This window comes from Dermacentor albipictus, chromosome 2 (assembly GCF_038994185.2).
Source record: "Dermacentor albipictus isolate Rhodes 1998 colony chromosome 2, USDA_Dalb.pri_finalv2, whole genome shotgun sequence".
Taxonomy (NCBI): domain Eukaryota; kingdom Metazoa; phylum Arthropoda; class Arachnida; order Ixodida; family Ixodidae; genus Dermacentor; species Dermacentor albipictus.
Window position 1 is genome coordinate 9,992,519 of NC_091822.1, and position 26,703 is coordinate 10,019,221.

Here is a 26,703-nt window from a genome sequence, read left to right on the forward strand (position 1 = left end):
GCCAAGTGAGTGAGCCTCCATAGAGGGAACTTAAAGGTGCCAGGATGCTCACAGACACGACTAAGCCGCGGAGGGTTAAGCGCGGTAGGGTCGAACCGTCGCGTGCTCGGGTCCGTGGTGCTGCAACACAACTAACGCCTGCTTACGTAGACGCCCATGTGGGGCACTGAGGACATCAATGAAAATAACTAAAAGCTCATTACGACTCTAATAAAAAGGAAAACAAGGGTCCATTAATTATGCTGAACACTTTTAAATAATCCAAGAATGTGAAAGTTTTGCCATGCAATAAACTTAACATTTCTCCTATTCACGCGTATCTTGAACTTCGTATCTTGTACCGTGATTTCAGGACTCTGAGAAACATTGCCGTTAATGGCAGTGTGGCACTCTGGTACGCTTGAATAGGCAACCCTCCACAAAGTCTCTAATTAACCTACACAATCAAAACATTTATCGTTTGTCACTCACAACATACAACCGATGTCAGCGAAATACTAAAGCGCCGTGACTCATATATTTCGCTGAGGAGACCAGGAAGAAACTGCATTGCTTGAACAAAGCATAAGCGTTTACGCTCGACAATATTTGCCATAATTACTTTGAATAAACATAAAAAACATACAGACGTTAAACTTTCAGTACACATCACCCATAGAGTGGCCGCAATTTCCCGTAAATAAAAGATTTGCGCCGTTTTTTGTGCTCCATGAAAAGCGGGAAACGTTTTAGGCGTTTCACATAACGCGCCTGAACGGGCCGAGAACGATGCTTGATTAATTTTGTTTAAGCTGCAATCAACACACACACTTCAGAATTTTCCTGCGTATCGACCTTGATATTGCTGATATTTCCTTAAAGTATAAGCTTCGTGAATCACAGTAAAAATCGAATATGACGTATTTGGGTACTTTTAGTCACATTAACAGCTTCGCTATAAAAATCTCAAATGACACACACCGCATATCCAATATTCTCCTATAATTATATGAGAACATATGTGTTTCAATTATCTTCTTATACGATAACAAGAAATCATTGGGCATCGCGCATATGCATCATGCGAGATTTTTCGATTGGATTATTATTCGCTAATGCTTTGCCGCACGTGATCTTTAGTGCAACACCGAAAACGGCTCTCTGTCAACATCTCTGCGATGCAAGAATAAAGAAGAAACATGGCTACCACAACCAAAAAGTTGAATGTCACCCGCAGGTCGAAGCATTGACAGCGACTGCAAGTTTTAGCGCTGGGATTGAACTCCTCGGACGATGTTGTGACCGTACATGGGCGCGATATTGATCGAAGCAGCATGCTGCCTATGCTAGCCAGAAGGGCCCTGGCACCAGGCACCTCAGCACACAGACGTGTTGAGGAGCACATGGACGCCGCATGAGATGAGACCAACGGCATTAGTCAGTGAAGCGCCTGTAAAAAGCAGAAGGCGCCCAAATTTGTGAGCACAATATCGTCTTGCATGCACGTGCCTTGTTATCCAAAAATAAATTGAGCTGCGAATCGGCGCTTGACTGTTCACTTCCTGTGCCTTTCGATTTTTTTTTCAGCACTACAGTTAACCGCGGATTTGTCCTGCGTTCTATCCCAGACGTTGTACAATCTTCCTGACGTCCCCGAATCGCAATATCAATTGAGCCCTCACCCAAGCGCTGTCCAAAAGAAGCTTGCTTCTCTTAAGGCTTGCGTCGTATGAGCCCCGGAAGCGCTCGCCCAATGGACTGACCACTTCCAGATGCTCTGAGGAGCTCACGAACCTGGTAGCGCGACCGAGCGCTTCATCCAGAGGCACGTCGAATCTCGTGACGTTGACAGACTCGCTGAATAGCTGTGCGCGAAAAGAAAAAAAGAAACAAGGCGATGTGTCACAAACATGGTGGTTCAGTGAATTTGCGCAGAGTGTTAATTTAAGCACGCCTCCAGTACGTAAAATGCACTCCATTAAATCAGCCTTTGGCAACGTAGCACAATGCACTTACACTTGGACATTCTGTGAACAATGCGTTAACGCGATTCTTGTTTTTATTTGAATTTCATTTTGTTGGCTTTTATTTGTTTGCTTTTTACTATACTTATACAATATTCCTGTTCATGTGAGCCAAACTCGATGCTAAGAGTGAAGCGGCATCCGGCCAAGCAACCATGACCGTCGCGCTCGTGTTTGCCGACACTCGTCTACTGGGCATGTCAGTTCCTCCGCCCTCCACGGCGTTCCCCCACTTTCTCTCAGCACTACCTCTTATTCATAATGATTATACTGTGGAGTGAATGCGGAGTATTTTAAAAGAGCAGCGCTACCACGTTTTCCTTTATATGTATCATACGTTATACGAAAAATTCAATTTGATGGGTTATTTGCAACTCTGTTGCTCGATTTAGCGTGTGCTGCAGTATAAGGCATTGAATTTGCTTTGCTGAATTTGCGTTTGCTGCGGTATAAGGCACACGAACGGACGACGTTGAGCACGTGTGTGCACTCTTATGCGACAGAATGATCAAATAGAAAGGAGCGATACATTTGAAAGGCAGCCTCATTTTATCCGAATGTGCGAGACGAGTGACTGCTGAGTCTGTAATAGCTGTTCTCCGTCCGATGCGCTTTTCTTTATCGTAGCCAAGCCAGCGAAGCGTTTTTAAAACAATCACATAAATAACATCAGCTCTAACGCTTGCACGTCACTTCTCATATGACGTTGCTGGCGTCATTACGTCTAGCGCCACCTAAATAAGTGCTTCGGAGCTTACACGACGCAAATTAACTGCCCCGGAAGCACTTCTCTGCTTCAGCCCACCCAGCAGCCGGGGACGCAGACGTTTAGAGTATTCAGTTCCGAGCCGAACAAAATACGAAGGTTCGACTGGCGACCGTAGCACAGCTGCCGCCCAGCAGGCTGCAACTCTTCAGCGGCCTGCAACCGAGGTGGTCCTATGAAACAACGGCGACCAGTTTTTTTGTCTCCTGTCCTCACTGTTTCAAACTTACTGAACGATTTTGATTTAGGGCTCATATTTTAGAAGAACAAACACGTGAACCACTCATTCGGCCTACTCCCTCTGGGCACGCTGGTAAAGCACTAGGTTTGAGCCATTTCCTATGATAAATGATCAGAACCGCAAGAGCATACAATTGTAAAGAAGTGAGAACTTCTTGGAGTGAAAATTTATGAATGTGCAACATCATAAAGAAAGCGCCGTCACCACTGAGCAAAAAAAAAAAATACGGTGCCCCTAAAGCACTTTGTCTGTACGGTTCGAAGCATAACCTAACCGTATAATCAATGCGACGTTGCTGTTCCTCACCGTAACAGGGCGAGCCTTTTCGTCGAGTTGCTCGACCGCGACCGAGGAGAGGGCGTCGGCAATGCCAGCGACCACATCATCGGAGCCGACCGTCGTGAACGCTCGCCCGCCCGTGTCTCGCGCCGCTTCCTGAAGCGAGGCTTGCGCGCCAGCCTGAACGGCCAATGCGTGCAGCGTCACCTTCTTCTGCAACAGCAGCGGCAGCACGTCGCGCAGGAAGGGTGGCTCGTTCTCCTCTCCGTCGGTGATCAGTAGCACGGCACTGCCTTCAGCCCCGCCGGGCTCCAGCGCCTGCGCACATCACCAGTGCATCTCTAGTCAAAATTTAATGGGGTAAAATGGGTGGCCATGTACAAGTTCAGCTTTACTTGTCAGTTTAGTGATAAAAATTATTAAAGTCAACAATCAACATAATTCAACATACAATTCAACAATTCAACATCAACATAATTCGAACATACTTTTAATAAACCTTTCGTTTACCAGAGCACATGTGTCAAGTTTATCCGCATGATTTAAGCAGAAGTGCTTCGTAAACGGCATTTAAGGTGAACGAGCTCGCCCATTTAGGACATCCCTAGGAAGTCAAACTAATGTGAGTGTAATGAATACATTGTTGCGCTAAAAATGAAAATAAAGACTTAGGAGGGATAGTATGAAACGACAAATCGAGCGCTCAACTTCAACTGATTTTATTCTTACAGCAGGGCAGGGAGAATGAACAAATGCGCACGCGTACATCAGCGTTGCCTAGGGTGATTACAGTGACGTTTTTAACAGTTGCATCTTATTGTCAAACAGAAAAACAGACGTATCACTATTAGAACTCGTGCCTCTCTCTTTTATTTGACATGCCTCGAAAAGTTATCTTGCTAACGTATCACCACTCCTGCCAAGTATCTTTCTCTCACTTAGTAGTTGCTGGCAACTGCATTCCAGCAAACCATGCAATGGGCAGGTAAATGCGCACTACCTCAGTTGATTACAAACAATTCATGCTCCCGGGCCCGGCCATTGACACATTTCTCCGTTTGTCCAACGTAGGACTTCCCCCATTTGAGCGATATTTTGTACATAACGCCCGTCGCACATTTCACGCACCGTGCTTTTTCTGACATCCTGACTTTTTGTCAACGCAGCTTATGCGCTGACACAGTCCAGCCAACTTGCGTGGCACCGAGAAATTCGAAGTCATTATTTTCATTTTTGGCGCAACAATGTATTCATTAGATCCCAACCAAGTCGCCCAGTAACAGCAGCAGCAGCAAACGACTTTATTGTGGTCCTGAGGAGCTAAGCGGGGGCCTGCAGGTCCCTACCCAGCCGCTGGCTAGTCCCATGTCGGAACAGAGAGGCCATGCCTCTCCGCTCGTTCACGGGCCCTCTGGACAGCCAGGAGCTGGACGTCCTGTCTCGGGTCTGTGATGGCCTTCGTCCAGTCTTCTTCTGTATTAAAATCCTGTAACACAGGGCACTGCCAGAGCCCAGTAACAAGTTATAATATTAGCGGTTTCGAACACTTCATCGGTCAAAGCTCATACCTCTTTTTTCAGGGAAGTATTTGCTCACTACGTGCAGTTTTATTTCAATTACATGGACACTCTAGGCGCATGAAGCCTGTTTCACATGATGCAATTTTATCGCACCGGAATTGCGATTTCTGTTCTTTGCGACGAAAATCGCAGTCGCAGTGCCGACCCCTTAATTTTCGGCTGCGACCACAGGTTGGTCGCACAGTCGCACCAACGAATCGATCACAGCGATTTTCGGCCCTATTGGACGGAGAGCTATTTCGCCAGTCTGTTTTGGGAAATGGCATCTCGCTGAACAACTGGAATGTGCGGAGACGTGGATTACTGAATTCGGTACGTAAGCTAAGGGAGAACTAAAAAAAACGTGTACAGCAGATTCCAATCCCCCATTTCTGCGCTTTCGGTGACACGCTACGCAGCAAATGAAGTGCATTTTCACGTTTGCTTCGTACACCTTTGCGAGTTGCCACGAGACGATATGGAATTTTGGGGACTTCAAAATTTTCCTTTCTTGAATAGCGCACAAAAACCGCGCGTACGGAGCAGCTTAAATAATTTCAACCTCCGCAAGGCCAAATGACAAGACAGCAAAGTACCCGAAGTTTCAACGTTCTGCTGAACGCGGTACCGTTCAGTTGCACTTGTCGGTTTAGCAAGCCTGAATTCTCCAATGCATCCTGAAGGGTTATCTTAACTCACGTATTAAATTTAACAGAGCAAATGTGTAGACTATCGTAATGAATTTTCTACGATAGCAATAAATCCGTGGCTTGAGTAAACAGTGTCGTTAATTTGTTTTCGAATATTACATGCACCTTAACTTGCACCTATTCTCTGAAGAATTCTTTTTTCTTGCAGTGAAACCAATAAACTTTCTATAGGTTGCGGAATTTGTACCCTTACTGCACCTGTATTAACATTTGCTTTGAAAGGTAAATAACTCTACTGCTAGTAAATTAAGTAAATTATTCGCTTGCTGCGGTCGCACAGTGACAACGTACCCACCTGCACCGTCATGTAAAACTCGTGCAGGAGTGTGAAGAGCAGGCAAACAGCCTGTTCTTGTGGACATAAAACAGTAGAAATTGACACGTTAAAGAAAAGTAAATCAAAACTGTGCAGTGAAGTCAGCCAGTTGCGTCCCTTCCTGTGAAACTGAATCTTTTAAGTACAAGCAGTTCTTGCACGTTCACAGCTGATCAAGTATGCAGAAACATTCATGCCTTACATGTTTATAATAACAGTTTCGAATACGCTTGTGATCAGATATATTAGTGCGTAAACCCATACAACGATGTCCGCTGTGATTACTATGTTTATAAGCAATGAAATGCCATACTACTTGCAAGAACGTACCATCCGGAGAGAACAGCAGTTTACGATAGGTAGCGAGGCACTGAAAGTGGTAATAGATCTACTTAGGACAGGTAATCACTGCAGGGGTGCTATAACGTAAAACTATTCCAAGATTTTCTATTCCAATTCTGCTATCAGCCCTCCACGATTGGTCAAAAACTTTTTTCGACCACCCCTACTTAACCTCTCTGTCACGTGACGTCACGAAAACCGCGATAGCTCCCCATCTGATATGATGTGTACACACTGATTATGCATGATTTGAAAGAAAAAAGAAAAACAGTTATGTCTGATTCGAACCCTTTTCGCCATTAGCCCTCGGCTATTGGTAAAAAGTTTACGGGCTGCACCCACTTCACCTGCCTGTCACGCGACGTCACAAAACCGCACAAGCTCACCGCGTCAAAGTGACCTGTACGCGACAAAGATGCATTAATATGCCGAACAAACTGAATTTTTTTTGGAATAGCCGTAGGCTGCCCCGTTCCGAAAGGAATAAGAGATGGCTGCCGCCGATCGCCGAGACGCTGGCTACTCGCACCTGCCGGAGAGCATGGGTGTATTTGCGTATAATGAAACTTCTTGCGTGGCCGTGTAACGTTTTCGAGCACTTTCGGCACATTTACCACCTCATTCTGCCAACTATTCTTTGCTGAGGGTCAGTTTTAGCGTCATTTTTAAGCTTCCGTCGCATGCCGCTGAGATTTTCGACCAGCCACTACAAGCTAAGTAAGGGAAAGCCGACCAATCGCAGACGCTGCGACCTCCCTCTTCATCCGGTCATCGATTTTCAGTGCACTGGCTCTGCCCCAGCGGATCCCTCTCCACTTGAGCGTTCTCCTCGCCTCTTGTCAGCCAATCAGATACGGCAAGCCGCTCAGTGCAGGCAATGTTATTCGTTTTCCAAGCAAACAAAAGTGACCTCCTATGAACGAGGAGAGTGCTTGATTGGTCTGTACAGACAACCCTGTGGGTGACCGTCCGGTGCTTGCGTCGGTGGTTACGCAAATTTGACGTCAGGAGATTGGAATAGAAACATATTGGAATAGTTTTACGTTATAGGGCCCCAGATCCGGATCATGAGACTGAAATAATCAGAAGAATAAGAATCGGCTGGGGTGTGTTTGGCAGGCATTCTCAGATCATGAAAAACAGGTTGCCATTGTCCCCCAAGAGAAAAGCCTATAACAGCTGTGTCTTACCAGTACTCACGCACGGAGCAGAAGCCTGGAGGCTTACGAAAACTTAAGTTGAGGACGATGCAACGAGCTATGGAAAGAAGAATGATGGGTGTAACGTTAAGGGATAAGAAAGCAGATTGGGTTAGGGAACAAACACAGATAATGGCATCTTAGTTGAAATCAAGAAAAAGAAATGGGCATGGGCAGGACATGTAACGAGGAGGGAAGATAACCGACGGTCATTAAGGGTTACGGACTGGATTCCAAAGGAAGGGAAGTGTAGGAGGGGGCGGCAGAAAGTTAGGTGGGCGGATAAGATTTAGAAGTTTGGAAGGACGCATGGCCACAATTAGTACATGACCGGGGTAGTTGGAGAAGTATGGGAGGCCTTTTCCCTGGAGTGGGCGTAACCAGGCTGATGATGATTATGATTACTCGGAGATTTTACAGCAACTTTCTGCATTTCAACTATGCACAATATGTGGTTAATACAATAAAGGACCACAAAATGCTTTTTTGCGATGACATGCTTATTGAAATATTTACCTACATGCAGGCAAGAAAAAATACACCTGCCGACAAATTGTTCAATTTATTGATCTGCCACTGTGGCTATGCCATTATGCTGCTAACACAAGGGCAGGTGTTGGATTGCCAGCCACGAAAGTCGCATATCGATGGGCGTCATAGGTAAAGAAAAACCTTGCACTTAGATTTAGTTTATCATCGTTTATTGAACCCTTAAACTTTCATATGCTATTGCATAGGAGGGCATCCTTCTGCATAATTTAACGCCAATCAAACGCAAAGGGCACAATTGCAACGCAACCATCTTTTGGGATAATTCGAGTGTGCAAACACTCATTTCATCAATATGTATTGTTCAACAGCACTGCACAAATAAGCATAATCAGGTATAGCAAGTACTCTGTCAGGAAACTGGTTCTACAGATGTACAAAGGTCAAGACAAGAAAGCTCATAATACATCGCACACACATCACGAATAAAACCTTTTTCAAGAGTTGTCCCTTCTTGCAGATATGAGTTGGCCATAAGCAGTAGAAACTTTAGAGCAGGGCATTATGTAATACCACCTATGAAAGAATCAAGAGTGAAGAGGCTTTTAACAGCACTACCTCATGCTACTCTATGAAAGGAACGATGATCAAAAAAATTTCTGTGAGAGCACCTAAGTTAAAAAGTAACTTTTTAAAAGACAGAAAATTCTAGGCGAGATTTGGAATTACATTTGGCCCACCAACATCAACAACGCGAGAATAATAGAAGTACAACAGCCTATTGTGTAGTACAGCCTATGGGAAAGCTATCTTATACAGAAATCAAGAATGATGCAACAAGCTCTCGACAGCACTGTAGACTTTCTTGGCCAGTCTGGCATCTCGCTTCCTGATAAGTCAGCTTACATCGACGTCGGGAAAAAGACTAGTATGAAGAATTACCCCAGATTGCGCATTGTGCTCCACATAGCTGGACAAATATTCCCGCAAGTCAACATCCACAAATGTTTAGTTAGTGTAAAACCATGAGGGCAGAGCCAGCACGTAGGTCAAACAATTATGCCATGCCTGGACGCAAATTCTGCACCTGGTGCAAAGAATAACATTGAAATCATTGGGGGTAGACGAGTGGATAGTATGGAAAATCGCAGATGTTGTGTTTCTGTCCAAGGTATTGTACAGTATGAATTACCAGCAGCGCACAAAAAAGACAACTCATCGAAAACAGGCATCGGGTAATAAAGGTCTTTGCAACTTTACCGTGCTTGAAGACCTCTGTGAGAAAGACCAAACGGACAAACACCTAGACAGAGTAGAGTTCCAGCCTGCAGCACAAATTATTTGCCTCAAGAGCTTAGAACCTGGTCCCAAGATACTATGCGAGCTATCATATGAGATACAAAGACGACTACCCCTCCCTTCAGAACCAACCTCGGGAGCACCTGAACGTGAAACACAACAGGCCCATACCGTGCGATATGGGGGCAAACAATTAGGCCACAAGACAATATACAACTGCCAAACACAGAGGAGGTTGCTAATCATGAAGATGCAAGCAAACATGAGGCACATATAGTATACTGATGTGGCAATAGCAGAGTAACAGTAGTAAGACACTACATAAAATTAAACTCCATATAAGTGTGTACAATTCCCGGTTATCTTACACCTAGAAAAGCTGAACTGAAAGCAATCAAAGCAGCACTTGTAATGCAAATTACACCCTGCACAACACCCTGCACACCTGCGTGAGTTCACCAGAAACTGTCTGAGCCTGCAGATCACTCGGGATTGTCGGGAAAATCAGGAGGTTGACATGTGACTTGCAAGCACATGGCCAAAAATTAAATTACAGGTTACATAGCCATGCAGATATTCCAGGACACAAGCGGGCTTATAAGCCCGACATAAGAACTAAAAACTGGAAGAGTTCGTGTGTATTCTGTATTAACTAAAGCGCAACACTTAGACAACGGACAAGAACGAAGCGCTCTGTGTCTTCACTTCGTTCTTGTCCATTGTATTTCTGTTGCGCTGTAGTAAATTAATTCATAAGGCTGCACAGGAGAAGAATGATACTTCCGCCCAAGGGCTCGATTTCACATCCAAATCAATGCGCGCGCGCGCGCACGCACGCACGCACGCACGCACGCACGCACGCACGCACGCACGCACGCACGCACGCACACACACACACACACACACACACACACACACACACACACGCACACACACACACACACACACACAAATGTTGCGAGGGTGCATAGCATCAAGAAGTATGAACAGGATGACACTAGAGACGGATTAGGGCTGGCTTTCAACTATTGTTCTTTGAAAAACAGTGGCGATTCATACAAATTACCAGAAAAAAAAGATATCTTTGAAGGCTAGACAAAAATTGGAGCTTGATGCGGTAAGACATAAATGAATATGCTACAAAAAGAAAATATAGAAAAATTCCAAGCGCAGGAAAAATCATTAGAATTGCCAATCCTGCATGCCCGCACCTTTCAAGAAACACTGTTCTCATTCCAATAGACAGACTGACATAGATAGAATAAACTTTAATGCCCAACGGATAAGGTGATCTACCCACCCCCGACATGCAGGTCAGGGGGCGAGTGCCGCCGCCTCAGATGCAGGCTGGGAGCTCTTGGGTCCCAGCAGCCTCTTCAGCCAGTTGGACGAGCCGTTGCTGGAGCTCAGAGTCCGAGCTGCGCAGCAGGGTCTCCCAGGTGTCTCTACTACCTATTTTGTGCGTTCCCCCGGGAGAGTACGGGCATTCCCATAATATGTGGTCGAGGGTCCCTCTCGCCCCACAAAGATTACATTTATCGCTCCTGGACTCGGGGAACATGTGGTTCGCCATAACCGGGCGTGGATATGTATAAGTTTGTAGTCGTCTCGACGCGACTGCTTGTCTGCTCTTTAATTTTGGGCCTGGCGGGGATACCAGTCTACGAGTCAATCTATAATGCTGCGGGATCTCCCCATATTTTAGCATGCGCTCTCCGTTCCCTCGGTCATCGAGGGGCCCCGTAGCGGCTCGGCGGTAGAGATCTCGAGCCAGCTCGTGGGCCGCCTCGTTGCTGGGGACGGCTTCATGAGCCGGAGTCCAAATTATTTGAATTTTTCTATCTAGCTTTCTCTAGCCTAGGATCCTGGCCATTAAGGGCGAAATCCATCCCTTGCTAAAGTTTTGTATGGCAGCTTTTTTGTCGCTAATCACAAATTTCGCGTCCGTTCCAGCGCAAGCTAAAGCGATCGCAATTTCCTCGGCGACTTCTATGTTGAGCTTGCGCAGCAGAGTGACAGCGGTCACGGGAATACCCCGGCCGCTGACGGCCGTTGCCACTATAAAACTGCCGCTACCGCCCGCCGCGTCTACATAGGCCACCTCACGTTCCGAGATATTACCGAATCTAATTTTTAATGCTTCGGCTCGTTCATGCCTTCTGTCTTTGCTATGTTCCGGGTGCATGTTTTTTGGCAGAGGGGGGGATTATGAGGCTTTTCTAACTTCCCTATCTACTTCCACCTTTTGGGTGGGGCCTCCATCCGGATTTATTCCAACTTTGGCCAATACGGCTCTTCCTATCCTCGTGGTGCTAGGTCTCTCAATTTGAGAAGTTCTCACCACTTTCGCCAGTTCTGCCCATGTGTTGTGCACTCCTAGAGCCATCAGTCTCTCTGTTGGTGTACGCATGGGAAGTCCCAGCGCTCGTTTTACGCATTTTCTCATTAGAGAATCAATCTTTTCTCTTTCCACCACTTTCAAATCGAGATATGGCGTTGCATAGCTCACCTGGCTGAATATGTACGCCTGTATTAGTTTAACTAAATTTTCTCCTTTAGCCCTCGGCCTTTGCTGGCCACCCGCCTAATTTGGCTCATGGTCTGTGTTGCGTGATTCCGCAGCCTCTTGACGGTCTCGCCATTGTGACCGTGTGACTGGAGAATCAGGCCCAAGATTCTAATTCGCTCGACCATTGGTACCTCTTTACCCGCCACTTCAATTTTGATCTCCGACGGTGCCTTGCACCTTAAGTGTTTCGGATTGTATATAAACAATTCTGATTTCTGCGGCGAGCATGCTAGGCCTCTATCGGCCGCGTAATCGACTATGATGTCGGTGGCGGCCTGGAGCAGGCTTTCGACGGCTGAATCACTTCCCCGGTTGACCCAGAGGGTGATATCAAACGCATATATACTAAATTTTAATCCCTTGAGCTTTACGAATTGCTCGGGGAGTTCTCTCATAGCCACGTTGAAGAGTAGGGGAGGCAGCACTGATCCCTGGGGCGTACCCTTACTCCCTAGCTCAATTGTGGGGGATTCCAGCGTTTGAAGCCTCATGCAGGCAGTTCTTCCCGTCAGGAAGTCCCTGAGTATCGATATGTCTTCGTACCTACATTATTCTTGTTCGGCCCTTCCAGGACCGCCTCATGCTTTACGTTGTCAAAAGCCTTCATGAGGTCCAGTTCCAGAATTGCTTTTGCATCTTTAGACCTTGAGTCTACTATATCATGTTTGATTTTAGCATGACATCCTGCGTACACAAGTGAGGTCGGAACCCGACCATTTCATGTGGCCACAGATCGCCCTGATCCATAAAGCCCATCAGCCTGGTCTGGACGACGTGCTCCATCAATTTCCCCCGCATGAAGTTAAGGAAATTAGCCGTAAGTTTTCCAATTGCGAAGGCTTCCCGGGTTTTGGTGTTAAAATAATGCTTGCCGTCTTCCACTGTTGTGGGAGCTCGCCTTTTTCCCAACATTCCTGCATTTACTTCGTTAGATAACTAATAGAATCATCGTCTAAGTTCCTGAGCATTTTCTTCGTTACCCCGTCAGGGCCCGGAGCCGACTTCGTTCTCAGTCTTACAATCTCTCCTCGCACTTCCGCTTCTGTGATGGGGGCGTCCAACGCCTCGTTAGGCGCTCCACCATAGTCGGGTAGTTGAGTTCGCGATGTTTCCCCCACGAATGTCTCAATTAATTTCTTCATGAAATAATCATCGTTCCCTACGAACGCGTGCCTAGCTTTTGCCAATCTTATACTAGATTGAGTTTTCGAGCTTACGGGGTCCAACAAGTGCCGGAGGATGTTCCACGTCTTGGAGAGGTTCATGCTCCCCTCCATTTCGTCACACTTGTTGGCCCAATTTTGTTCGTATAGTGTAAAAAAATAATCTTCGATTTCCTTATTATGCCTAGGAATCCTTTTTCTGAGGTTGCGGTTCCATTTCTGATTTTTGAGACGACGCTCGATGCTTTGCTCAGCTTCCCACATGTGCAGAAGACGGCTGTCCGCTATCTCCGGGGCGGTATCCCCTTCGAGCGTTTTTGTCGTCTCTCTAACGTCCGATTTGAGCGCCGTCGTCCATTCCTCGATGTTTCTGATGGGCCCCAGTTTCCGCGCTCTCCTGATATCTCTAAACTTATCCCATTCAACGACGGCCGCCGCGCGAGCCCTGCGCGTTTGAAGGCCCTCTTTCAGTATGGAAACAATTATGTAGTGGTCGCTGCCAAAATTTTGATCCGAATTATGCCACTCTAGATCTTTATTGTTTTTCGAGAATGTCAGATCTGGAGATGTATCCTTACTAACGCTGTTGCCCACCCTCGTTGGACTCTCAGGGTCCGTGTGCAGAGTGAGCCCTATGTCATGCGTATCTTCCCACAGCTGTCTGCCTTTCGGGCTTTGGTGCGGGTACCCCCATTCCTGGTGCTGTGCATTAAAGTCCCCCACTATCAACAGTGGCTGGTTGCTTGAAATTTTGAGGGCCTTGCGAAGCAGAGCCCTGAACCTCACCTTCCTTTGCCTGGGTGAGCAGTATAAATTTAAAAGGAATAAACTAGGGTCCTTCTGTTTTCCGGTTAGAATTTCAACAAACATGTTCTCGATCTCTCTCGACTCTAGATCGTATTCAATGGCCGCGATATTTATTTTCAAGAGCGTTGTGACCGAGGATTTCTCCCCCCTGCCACTATGAAATGCCTGATAACCTGACAGTTTTGCGGGTCCTCCATTTTCCAGGAGGGCAATCGCCGAAGAAGTCTCATCTAATAGCGGAAGGTACTGTTGCAGAATCGACCACTTGCGCCGGAAGCCGCGACAGTTCCACTGCCAGATTTGATTTTCATTTGCGCGCCTGGCCATTTTGCAGTTGCGCGACGATCTGCTCCATATTCTGTTGCCACCCGTTCATGGCGACCATCTCATTCCTTAGCCTTTGGCATTCTTCGGCCTGTTTCTAAACTGCCCCGAGGACAGCTTGAATTTGGATGTTGATATGGTTCATAAATTCATTCACCTTGGCCTCTAACCTTTCCAAATTTTCGACCCTTTTCTCTATAGCCTGAATACTGTCGGCGTCTTGAATTTTGCGTTTCGTTGGTGGCGGGAGGGACGCCTCTGTGACCATCTTATCCTCTCCTTGCGGCTGTTCACGTTGCGCTGGGGGGGTCATCTATCTAATGGGTTGTTGCGGAGGAGGGGTTGCCTGCCTCTGTGATTTCTTTAAGTTTTGGATTTCAGACCGTTGCGAATCGACTATCCCCGTTAATTTTTCGACCATTTTCTTTAATTTCTCAATTTCCTCGTCCCGTTTATCCCTCTGAATAATTTCCTAGGAGACCTTGCCCGCAAAATTCACACCCTTACGCTCCTTGCTCCTACCTCGTCTCCATGGGTTGGCCGGGTCCTTCGAGCTCGAGCGCCCCCTGGACTGGCTCCTGGCTCGGGAACCGGAGCGTCGTTTGGGCGGCGGCGATGGTCTGCTCTGATTTGCTTCCAGTTTTGGGAAAGAGTCCTCGCGGAACTTGAAGTCTTTGCCCCCTTTGGGTTCGCGTTGTCGACTCCGATGTCCCCCACCAGTCGTCGTTGTTTGTTCCATCTTCTCCCACTGTCACTTCTTAACTTCGTAGGGAGTGCGGAAGAGTTCTTAGCACTTGGGGTATCCTAGGACGTGGCCTTTGCCGCACAGCTGCCATTTCAGCTCACACCTGTGGTCACTTGACGGGTTCTCGAGGCCGCAGTCATGGCACTTGACGTTCGTCGGGTCCGGGCACACGTCAGCGCGATGCCCGAGTCGGCCACAAGCGACACACACTTCGTATTTTTTGCGGTACAGCTGGCATCTGCGTGGTGGCCCGTTGAGGTAAATCCACCTTGGCACTTCTTTCTCCTTGAAGAGAATAAAGATCGACTGTGAATCTTTGCCCAGCCTGCGGACGCCTCGAATCTCGGGGTACAGAATTTCTTCGATGGGGTATCCGAGTGGAACCCCGTGGATGACTCCCTTTCCGCAGTGCTCGGGGGTGGCCACGTAGGCGAAAGTCTCCACTTGTTCACCGTCGAACATGAGGTGTTTCACGCTCGCGTACTTCAGCTTCCTCTCCGCACTCGTAGTGATGACGAGAACGGAGTGCTGCTTCATATTTGGAGTTATTATATCTTCCTTCTCTTCGCGTGGGTTAATCCGCACCGACATTTTGATGACGTCAGTCAGATATGCTGTTCCATATTTGGTAAGCTTAACTAAGCCGCCACGTGGTCGGAGAACAATTTTCTCGGCGCCGTCTGGAATGCGCGTATGCTGACGCTCGATCGACTTGGCCGCCATTTTCCTGCCTGCTTGCCTCTGCCGGGCTCGCTGTTTCGCAGTTTTCTGCCCGCTCTTCTCTAGCGGCACGTACCTTCCTCCTTCGCTAGCGTACCATTGTCCTGGAACCGAAGATTCCTCGCGTGTAGTCGCTCCTTCCATAGTAGCCATGATTCACAACATCCACGCGACCACGAGCGGCAAACGATCCTCCGGTGGGGACGCCGTGGGCCCGGTCGGCCGCGGTAGCCTCAGCGCCTCAGCTACGTGCTGCGTTGAACACACAAAGTCCAAAAATGGACGAAATAAGGTCCAACTTGCGGGAAAAACGGTATCCTCGTGGTCCTCTCAAGTTCCGTCGTCGATTGAGCACAAAGCCTAGGAAAACAAGATCGAAAGACTGCCGAAAAAGGCCGAAATTCGCGCAGCCCATCGGAAGCGCGTTCTACCGACAGACTGACAGCTTGCTTTATACAAGCACACTCTTCTAGTTCCGTGCCATTGAAAAAAAAACGAGTTCCTTGGAAGGTAGCCACATGTGCACTTGGTGATCACAATGTCTTTTTTCCCCGGACTATAATATATTTATGTATTTTCTCCCTTTCCCGTTCTTATGCTTGGTTTCATCAAGCCCTCACTTTTATCAGGTTTTACTGCTGTACTACTTTCTGTTAAACCTTTAAAAATTACAGCATTTTCACAATAAATGTTTTAATTAGAAGTTAGCTTACCCTGTCCTACACATAGGACGAACAAGAAAACCGAGATTATCTGACAACCAAAAGTTTAATGAACACACCGAGTCAATGCTAGCTGACAAGCAATAAAGCGAACATACGAAAAATGGTGAAGCAAAGATTAATGTGTTTCCTGACAGATAATGCATTCATTTCCAACCGTGCCCCTGCTGACAAGATTCCCCCAGCATTTTTAGATCTACAGCTCCCATAATTTCTCTAAGGAGCCGATCTGCACAGAATGCTAGCAATTCTTCCTCTACAATGCACGCGCAGATGTCGAGGATGAATTGTAGAGGAAGAAGCTAGCATTCTGTGGAGATCGGCTGACTAGAGAAATTATGGAAACTGTAGATTCAAAGACACTGGGAGAATCTTGTGTCAGCATGGCCTCTGTTACACTTTCAGAGATGGATGCGTTTCCTGTTGGGATCTGTGTGGACACACATCAAATTTTGCTTCTCCTTTTTCTGTAACTTCGATTTATTGTTTGTCGTCCAGCATTTACTTGGCATGTTCAATAAACTTTCATCTGTTAATACACCTCACGATCGTCTTGGTCTCTAGAAGAAAGGTGTTCATCCTTTTCACAGTGAAGCTTTATACGCTGAGGCGAAACACGGGGATAGAGGAGGCCTACTTCAAGTAGTTCCTCCCCCCACCCTCTATTCCATTGCCCCCTTCCCTCTAAAGAGGGATAAATAAAGTTTTTCATCATCATCATCATCATCATCATCGTGGTCCGATCACAAAAACCCTAGTGCAGGGGTATGAGCCATTGTTTAGGAGGGTGTGAGCCATTGCACTTGTCTTACTTTACGGACAGAGAAATTTCCTGTTGTGTAGACATAAAAATGCTTACGCACCTAAAACATATGCATTTATCCACGTATTATTGCAGGAAAGGGACACAGAAGGGGACGGGGATAAGACAAGATCATGATGTCGTAATTATCTCGCAGCAAAGGTGTGTTGGGCCATTGGTCACACCGATAGTGACGTCGTTTCTCTCTCGCAGCAGAGCGTGCCTGCAACAGTCTTTCTCCGACATCCCATAAGCATAAAATGTGTCCTTGTATTTATTTAAATGAAATGTGCAGCCTGACTGTGTCCCTTTGTAACTACAGGGCATAACAGAGTCATAATTACTATAATTAACGCATTACAAAACGCAAATGCGTAACATAATTCCGAAAGACTTTGATGGACCCGCTGGATTAACACAATGAGCCACTCATTGCCCTTTCCATGATGGTAATCTTGCGAAGCGTGATGTGTGGCATTCCAAATGAACAATGTGATAAACTGAAGCCAAACGTGTGAGCAACCTCATTAAGAAGCACAGACATAACAAATAATATAGGAATTACTTAAATAAACCGTCGGAATTAACCCATTGAAAAACACCGGGGCCGCACATTTCAGCTTCGCTGGTTTACCATCTGTGCAGGGTGCATGAGCAGTAATTTTTTCAGTTATTGTTTGTTAAGTATTGTATAATGTTGTGCCAGTAAAACACTTAGGGCTTGTTGGTGCATTGTATTAGTGCAGTTTTTTTGCTGGCTTTTTCTTAATGTTGTGTCCTCCTTGCTTTTGTAACTACTTTTTATTCCCCCACACCTAATTCTCCGACCTTGCGCCTGCGAGGTATATAAATTAATAAGTACATAAGCACATGTCATTCATTCATCTACATAGACATCGCACCCTTCCTCCCTCAACAAATGTCACTGTGTTGGTGTCTCGCAGTGTGCATCAACATTAACTGCCGTTTGCATTTCGGTATAGTTTTGGAACAGTCTAGTGCATAAACATTACACGATATTAAGGTTATGATCTATGCGATGCTTAAGCAAGCGTTGCAAGTGGTGACATGTTGGATTGTTGAAAATAAGACCAATTGTATATGTCGCAGTTACTTTAGTAGTATTTAATTGACCCTTTGACAAAAACTTCCCTTCGCATAGATTCTAACGTGAGCACTGAATCTGCAGCTTTTTTTGCTTAATAATGTGGTCCTCACTGCATGGACACATTGTAGATCTGAAAACAAGGTTCAATAAATTCGTTTGTTGCAATATAAAAATATGGGTCGATAACTGCGATTGCAACACCAGAACTTGATACAAACACGCACACTATAGGATGCAGACAAATGCTCAGGACAAACTCCAAAATTTTCGCATCCTGATACTTATGAAAGTGAACATGGCTGTCAATGAGAGGCAGAAAGAAAACCTAATTGTCTTCATGGAGCAAAAACACATTAATAAGCTTAGAGATATAGTCATTGCTTAACACTTTCGAAATTATTATTTATAGCTTGCTATCGACATGAAAGCAGCCATTCGACAACAGCAAAAAGAATCAGTTTTTCCAGCTCTGAACATTGAATTGCAGGCAATGCAAGCAGGCAAAAAATTCTTCCAATATAATCTGTTTAGGAATGCCAAATCGGAATAAACATTTAGACTTTCATTTGTACTTTCTCTCACAGAGCAATCTAGTTTGAAATGACTGCCATAAGCATGTCGCAACAATGTTGATCTAATACAGGTTAAATGCATGACTAGCTTAAGAAATCTGAATGATTGCTAGAAATTACAGTGAAGAAACTGTAATATATAATAACATTAATAACATAATAATAATATTTATTTCCACAAAACAGGCTAACTGTGAGCGGCGTGCGAGGCTGAGCAGAAAGCTGAAAAACTCTACGGCAAGTGCGCCTGCCGTGGGCCTAGGATCCTGCATTATGGATAGCGCGTATTGTTATGGTGTTCTTGTTAGAAGCTCCGAGTATACTACCAGCGCGAGACAGAGGACAACAAAGTGGATGAGAAGCGTGTCTTTTAGAGTGCTATGTTACAATGTACAGGTTTCTACAAAAGTGACGTTAACTGCTCAAAACATTTGATGCGTCGGCTTTTGCGCCTTTAGAAATGTTTAGAGGGGACTCCCATATATATATATTCAAAGCGCACGCACGGTGATGGGCGAACCAGGCTAGCGCTAAGGTTGAATTTTACAGCACAATTTTAATTCCACGTCCAGTAATCACACAGATCATTTGCGGCTTCGTTCAGGGGCACACACGGGCTTTCGGGTTGGTGCTTTTTGTTGCTTTTTGCGCAAGAATATGGCTAGGAGCAGGTACCGCATATGCGCAATCACGAGCAATATACAGGCATCATTTTTCCAGAAGCTGAAGCCGAGCACGGGTAGCGCGAGGATCTAATTGGGCTGTCACGACGACTTCGTGGAAGCCAAATTCCAAATAATGCATATGCGGTGAGGGTAGCTATATGAAATTGTTGATAGGTAATGTTTTAGACTGTTGTAGCGCAGGCCGGCCGAAACGGTCATCGAAGGCACATGAGACAGCACACAGCGTTGAACCACGTGCGAACTGCCGTTTAGGCGCGCCATGTCGCACAGAACTTGAGAAACCACCGTTGCGCACTCCAATGCAAAGCTTAACACGTTTTTAAATTACTAAACCTGCATATTATTTGGTCCTATAGTCAAGAAAAGTCCATACTATTATGTTGTAAACGTTTTCTTCATTGCAGTAAAAGAACTCTGCAGCGTGTGGCACGAAATCTGGCATTAAGCAACCGTGGGCGTCGCACATGTCGCGTTGTTGAAATCGCAATCATGTGAAATGGGCCCTCTAAAAATCGCATTGCGACGCGTGCGACTGCACCAATTTTCATCGTTCCCGTCGCAGCATATGAAACAACCTTTACTGTCGCTACCGCAATGTGCCGTATAAAGTCCAAGAGCTATAACACCATCGCAAAACGTGCGAGCGAAGCCGAAGATCAATCTCGCCCGCACGAAAAGGAAGAGCGGGGAGGATGCTTGCCGTCTACTTTCACGCGCGAGGTACCCATTGTAGCGAGGCGCCGGGAGGGAGGCGGCATTCTGCGCCGCCTTCAACTGCGTGGCTGGGCGCGATTGCGCGGTCGTATCGACCTGCGAGCTTCGACGGCTTAGTGCGCGTTGTGTGCTTGCGTTGAAGCGGTAGACGGCACGAAATTCGCTTGCTGCTGCTCACGCCAGCGTTTTGACAGCGAGCGTCCGCGGTCGTCGAGTGTGATGTGTTCATGTTTGCTGTGCGCGCTGACACCATGCTTGTTAATTTAGTTCGCAAACGAATGTTTTAGAAGTCCTTAGTTCCTATGGCTGTCTGCAAATTTGCTATAGCAATCGATGCATGGCGTTTCTGGCGAAACTGAGATTTTTTAAATTTTTTTGCCTACCTTAAGAGCCGCAGTGATCCCAGCTCCCATGGAGGTTCTCCCACCGACGGAAACAGGTAACGCGGTATCCTTCAATCTCCTCCGTACGGTGTCGTTAAGCTTCGCCAAGGGTTCAAGAATCAGTGCCTTCTGGCTGAAGACTACCATTGCCAGCTCCAAGGAGTGATCGGGAGCACCATCCTCCAGGAATCGGCATACGGATCGCCTCAGTTGTGCCAAGCGGTCACCCTGCTGTGGTGATAGAAGCAGTAAACAAGGTAGTTTTATGATGCAAGGTCTAACACGAAATTCCATAGTGTACGATCACGATATGCGGGGTGCGTTCAATTGATGTGAGAGTGACCATCATCTAAAGCACTATTTCTTGGATAAAATATCTTTCTTTACAAGGTCAGCAATATGAATCAGCATTTATTTTCGCCAGCTATTTCTGCTTGTAGAATAATTTATATCTACACCTGAATTTACACAATACGGTCAAACATTGTTGACACTCGGCATTTGCGTGTACGACAACGTGTCCACTCAGTTTGAAAACGCTGCGTGGAATTTGTAGAGAGCAACAATACAACATTAGAATGGCAGCTCAGCCGCCAGAGCACGTGGCTGCTGCCTTCTTACTACTACTGCGCAGAGCAGAGATTTTTTCGGCCTTGGAGGACAGCCACCAGGACGAGTCAGCCGCCAGCGGTAGCCATTTGGCTGCCTCTGTAAGTTCACTGGCGCCGCCGAATTATTGCATGTAAGGTGAACCATTTGGTAAAACCATTTAGTCAGGTGAAATATTACTTACCAATTATAACGATATATCAAATTTGATTAGTACTCCTTTAGAAACACTGTAGACGAGTTACAACAAATGATTGAGGACCTTAACAGAGAGAGTGTAAGAGTGGGCCTGAAGAATAATATGTAGAAAACAAAGATGATGATGAATAACCGGGCAAGGGAACAAGAATTCAGGTTCGCCAGTCAGGCTCTAGAGTCTGTGAAGGAGTACGTTTACCTATGTCAACTAATCATAGGGATCCCTGACCACGACAAGGAAATTCACAGAAGATTAAAAATGGGTTGGCTCGCATACGGCAAACATCGTGAGCTCCTGACTAGAAGTTTACCGTTATCATTGAAAAGGAAGGTTTACAAATGGTGATTTTACCGGTGTGACATATGGGGCCCAGACGTGGAGACTGACAAATAAACTTCAGAAAAAATTAAGGACTGTGCAAAGAGCGATGGATCGAAGAATGCTAGGCATAACATTAAGTGACAGAAAGAGAGCGGTATGGGTCATGGTATAGACGACATTCTTATTCACATGAAGAGAAAAAAATGGCGCTGGGCAGGTCATGTAATGCATAGAGTAAATAAGCGTTCGACCATTATGGTGATAGAATGGGTACCGAGTCATGGGAAGTGCAGTAGAAAACCATAGAAAACTACATGGTGCGACAAAATTAGGAAATTTGCGGGTGCTAGTTGGAATAGGCTGGCGCAGGACAGGGGTAATTGGAGATCGCGGTGAGAGGCCTTCGTCCTGCAGTGGACATAAAATAGGCTGACGATGATGATGATGATGATTATGGGAGTCACAACGTATTCGAGTTGTCGATTAACCGCAAGCCAACACAGCTAAAGCCTACACGGCAATTTCACGATATTCAGTTCGGACTCGTTGGGGCAATATGTGGGAATACGGGATCGCAAGAGCCTGCATTACAGTATATTGTCACGTGGTAGTGGCGTCAAAGAACACAGTAGCAATACTGTGAAAGACAGAACTAGCTTTTATTGGGCGAACCTGTGCGCACAAATACAGGCTACAGTTAAAGCACAACGATAGCGGCGAACACAGTCAGTGATCGTCGAAAATCTGATCAACGGGTCAAGCGCGTCGGCTTTTATACATCAATCGTCGAATGTTCCAGACGAATCGCTACGACCCGCGCGCCTTCCTCAAAGTTCTACATTATTGGCGCCACGCACACATGCAATCAGATTACACAAGGTTCGGTCACAGACAGTGGATGGAACCATCGATAACATTCCAGAAACTTCCCCCACATGCAAGCGCGTCTTGCGCTGTGCGATAACGTCTGTTATGCGGTGAAACATGTCGCCCGATAAAGACAAACAAGTACACGTGTCAATATTGACACAATGCTGTGGGGCTCCCGCACCGCGGGACGGCGCGCGCAACGGCCGGCGCCGTGGAAGACGACGAAGCGGGTACGCTTCCCGCTCTTCTTCTGGCCCGCCATTAAAGAGAAGCGTATATTTTGTAAGACTCGTCTTCAATCCACGTTACATTTTTCTGGTGGAGGTGCGGGGTACATGCTACCACAACCAGATCGAACGCCTTGTACAAGCCCAGTACGAAGTTCGGTCGAGCTGACTCCTGATCACATATGGACAAGCCGTCCACTTCAGGGACTGCCACCTGACCACGAGCCTCTACCCAATCGAGTCAGAAAGATGAGTACATCAGTTCCGTCTTCTTCCTCAACCGCACCGACTGAGGTCCTCCTTAACCATTCGCGAATCCCCACATCCTACTATGGGGACACTTTCGAGGATGTTGAGGACTGGCTCGACCACTTTGAGTGTGCCGCCGAATTCAACGGCTGGACTCCAGAGCGCAAGCTACGCAACGCCTACTTTGCCCTCGAGGACTACGCGCGGACATGGTTTGAGAACCGTCAGGCTGCCTTATCGACATGGGACGAATTCCGACGCCAGCTAATCAGCACATACGCGATCCTCCACCGATAGGAGCGAGCTGAATCTGCGATCCATGCGAGAGTACAGCGGCCGAACGAAAGCGTCGCAATGTTTGTCGAAGATATGTACGGACTTTCCGACGCGCGGATCCATCCATGACGGAAGAAAAGAAGGTCAGGAACCTGATGCGTGGTGTCAAGCAAGAGTTATTCGGTGGCCTAATACGCAACCCACCAAAGACCATCGCAGAGTTTCTCGCGGAAGCTATATCAATGGAACAAGCACTGCAGTAACGAACAAGGCAGTACAACCACGACGTGTCGTCCCTGTCGCGTGAGCCTCTCGCTATACCCTTGGACAATACCGACGCCATGTGGGAGCTCATTAGGTTTATTGACCGAGAGGAGCTCCAAAAGCTTCAGGTGGCTCCAGTAACAGTATCGCGACTCGCTCTAGCTGAGGTCGTCCGGGAAGAAATCAGGCAGGCAGTCCAAGTCCTGGAGTGAAGCGAGGCACCACAGCACGAGGTACGGCATCCACGGCCTCGCATGTCGCATGCGGAAGCTGCGCGAAGTTCGTTGCCTCCGACATTTCCCGATGCGTGCGATGTCCCGAACTTTCATGGTGTGCGCGCCGTTGAACAAGCAACTGCCGACTTCAGGACTCGCCGCACACCATTCATGGCTGAAACACGACCACCCCGCAAGAGCGATGTATGGCGCACTGCAGACCGGAGACCCTGTGGCGAAGTCGATCATCTCTACAGGGCCTGTCCTAATCGCCGAGCTGGGCTCCGTGGATTTTCACTGAATGCGCCTTGCCCACGCAATGTTGAACGCCCCCTCTAGATTGAAGCCGACCTCGCGGACGCCAGGAGCTCGTTTGGCCCATGATTCCGTGACCCCCAGTCACGGTCACCTGCCCGATACAGGTCTTTCAGCCCCGTCTTCACGCCGAACGCAACAAGGCGTCGCTCACCCAGCCCTGTCTCCCGGGAAAACTGAGTCCAGCGACCTGCGGATGTGAGGTCGCTGACGTTGCGAACACTGACGATCCTCCATTACGACGACCGCGCAATAACGTAATTGAGACGCAGAAAAAGCAGTGTAGTTCAAATCAAATCAAATCTTTATTTTTCATCAGGTGCTACAGATGGAGGGGCTACGGAAAAAAAGCTGCCACTAGGCGGCTTGACGAGTCTGCAGACCCATATTTAAGGCAGCGTCTAGACAGCGCCAGAGCAAAAACAAGCGATAGGCAAATCAAGACACTTGATCAAAGCAAATAAATAACATTAAAAGTCCTGAGCCAGATCAATCAAACAAAGTCAACAAAAAAGAATGAACAAGGAATAAGCGTATCAGGACACTTCATAAATGCAGAAGAAAAGAAAAATTCCTGATCTAGATAAGAACAAACCCCAAAATAGCTGAAATCAGGTTAGTCACTGAGCGAGCAGGTCTCTAAGTGTAACAGTGGAGCAACCAAATAAGTCAAAATTCAGTGACTGATAATAGTTTAAAAAAGATGGTAGAGAGAAACACAAACGTTCCTTACCAGAATTCAAGCGTGGTACAGCAACCTTCCAGTTTTCTCCACGTCTAGTATTGTAACATTTCTCATTTCTTTCTAAATATGTCAAGGCATCGAGGCTATGAATATTTCTTTTCACTTCATATTTAAACCGAGCACTCAAACGGTAGCGGTATAGCTTGTGAGCTGTACATGTGCCCTGTGAAATAATTCTGCAGTGGTCGCATTATGACGAGCATTGTATACGTGGCGTAGATACCGTTTTTGCATATGTAATATTTTTTGTGTGTTAGAGAAAGTAGTTGTGCCCCAGACAAGTTGGCAATAGTTGACGTGTGGATAGAAAAGAGAATTATAGACCAATATTTTTGTTTTAGTAGAAAGCATGTACCGGAGACGACCGACTACACCGGTTATTCGAGCAAGTTTGGCTAATACAAAATTCACATGTCGTTCCCAGGACAGATTGGTAGTGAATATCACACCTAGACATTTAAACTGGTCAACAATGTCAACAGGGTGAGAGTTTAAAACAATGTCGGCGTGAGGAGGAACAGGTTTATTTTTCGGCCGGTAGACAACTGCTTTTGTTTTATTTTCGTTAATCTTCATGTAATTGGATAAGGACCATTGCTTCAGTTTGGCTATGGTATCATTGCAATCAGTGATAAGTTTATCGATGTTATTACCAGAAAAAGTTCGGTGTCAGTATCTTGCGATGTACCAGTTACCATACATGACCACAAAGTCACGGCGCTAACCGACACGGGCGCGGACACGTCTGTTATGAGCCAGAATCTTGTCCGCACACTGAACATAGTTTCGACGCAATGGACCGGAACTCAGATTCGTAGTGCAGGAGGGCACCTCATAACTCCAATGGGCCGGTGCACGGCACGAGTCATTCGTGGTTTCACGTACATCGGCGACTTCGTCATTCTTCCTGAATGTTCAAACGACCTTATACTCGGCATGGATTTCCTTCAGGCGAACGGTGCCATCATCGACCTGCAAGAGTCCACAGTTAGCTTCGCTACTACGCAAGCCATAGCAAACAGCAATGACAACGACCATGACATCGCGCTTCCCGTAGCTGACGATCACGTCACATTGCCACCCAAGAGCAGCGTGCTTACCCTTGTCCGATGCGACATGGAGGACGACGCCGAAGGAATTGCTGAGGCAAACATCCCCCTGCTTCTCGGGCGCCACATTTGCATAGCCAGAGGGCTTCTTCATATGCGAAGCAAATGTTCAGTCGTTTTGCTAACAAACTTTAGCAACGAGTATCGGCATGTACTGCGACGAACGACAATCGCATTTCTTCGCGAAATCATTGATGTCGCTGACATCACCACATTGGTAATCGCCTCGTCTCAGCAATCTGAGTTACCCAGCCTAAAAGAACGGATTCACGTTAACGCTGCTCTGCCAGATCATCAGAAAGACCATGTACTGAGTCTCATGAATTAATTTGCGGACTGTTTTTCAATGTCGTCCAAAGTACGGCGCATGTCCACAACAAAGCACCGCATTATTACGGACGAGTCTGCACGTCCTGTTCGTCAGCATCCTTACAGAGTGTCTCCAGTATAACGGGAAGCGATCAAGCATCAGGCGAAAGAGATGCTCCAAGACGACGTGATCCAGCCGTCCACAAGCCCGTGGGCCTCCCCTGTAGTGTTAGTGAGAAAGAAAGATAACGCGCTACGGTTCTGTGTATATTACAGGAAATTGAACAGTGTCACCAAGCGCGATCTTTATCCATTGCCCCGCATTGACGACGCAGTAGATCGTCTACTACATGCCAAGTTTTTTTCTTCGTTGGACCTTAAATCAGGGTATTGGCAAATCGAAGTTGAAGAACAGGATCGTGAAAAAACAGCGCTTGTGACACCTGACGGGATTTATGAGTTCAAAGTTCTCCCCTT

General features: G+C 46.7%; 1 protein-coding gene and 1 long non-coding RNA gene across 8 annotated transcripts in view; one reads left to right on the forward strand and one right to left on the reverse strand.

Annotated features, from left to right (window-relative positions):
* Window positions 1-3,455, forward strand: part of LOC139055869 (uncharacterized) — a 91,174-nt gene extending 87,719 nt beyond the window's left edge. Inside the window, exon 4 of the long non-coding RNA XR_011511954.1 lies at window positions 3,325-3,455. This is a non-coding gene — a long non-coding RNA (uncharacterized lncRNA). The remainder of the gene's footprint in view (window positions 1-3,324) is intronic.
* The window catches only part of LOC139055867 (calcium-activated chloride channel regulator 2-like), a 363,039-nt gene that overhangs the window by 72,474 nt on the left and 263,862 nt on the right, over window positions 1-26,703 (reverse strand). For all 7 annotated transcript variants that reach the window (XR_011511953.1, XM_070533443.1, XM_070533442.1 and 4 more), the window contains 3 exons: window positions 20,519-20,749; window positions 3,317-3,607; window positions 1,662-1,844 (listed from right to left, as the gene is read on the reverse strand). Coding sequence is in view for 6 of the 7 variants with exons in the window: in XM_070533443.1 (XP_070389544.1) it covers window positions 1,662-1,844; window positions 3,317-3,607; window positions 20,519-20,749 (705 nt within the window). In the remaining variant the exon portion in view is untranslated. The remainder of the gene's footprint in view (window positions 1-1,661; window positions 1,845-3,316; window positions 3,608-20,518; window positions 20,750-26,703) is intronic.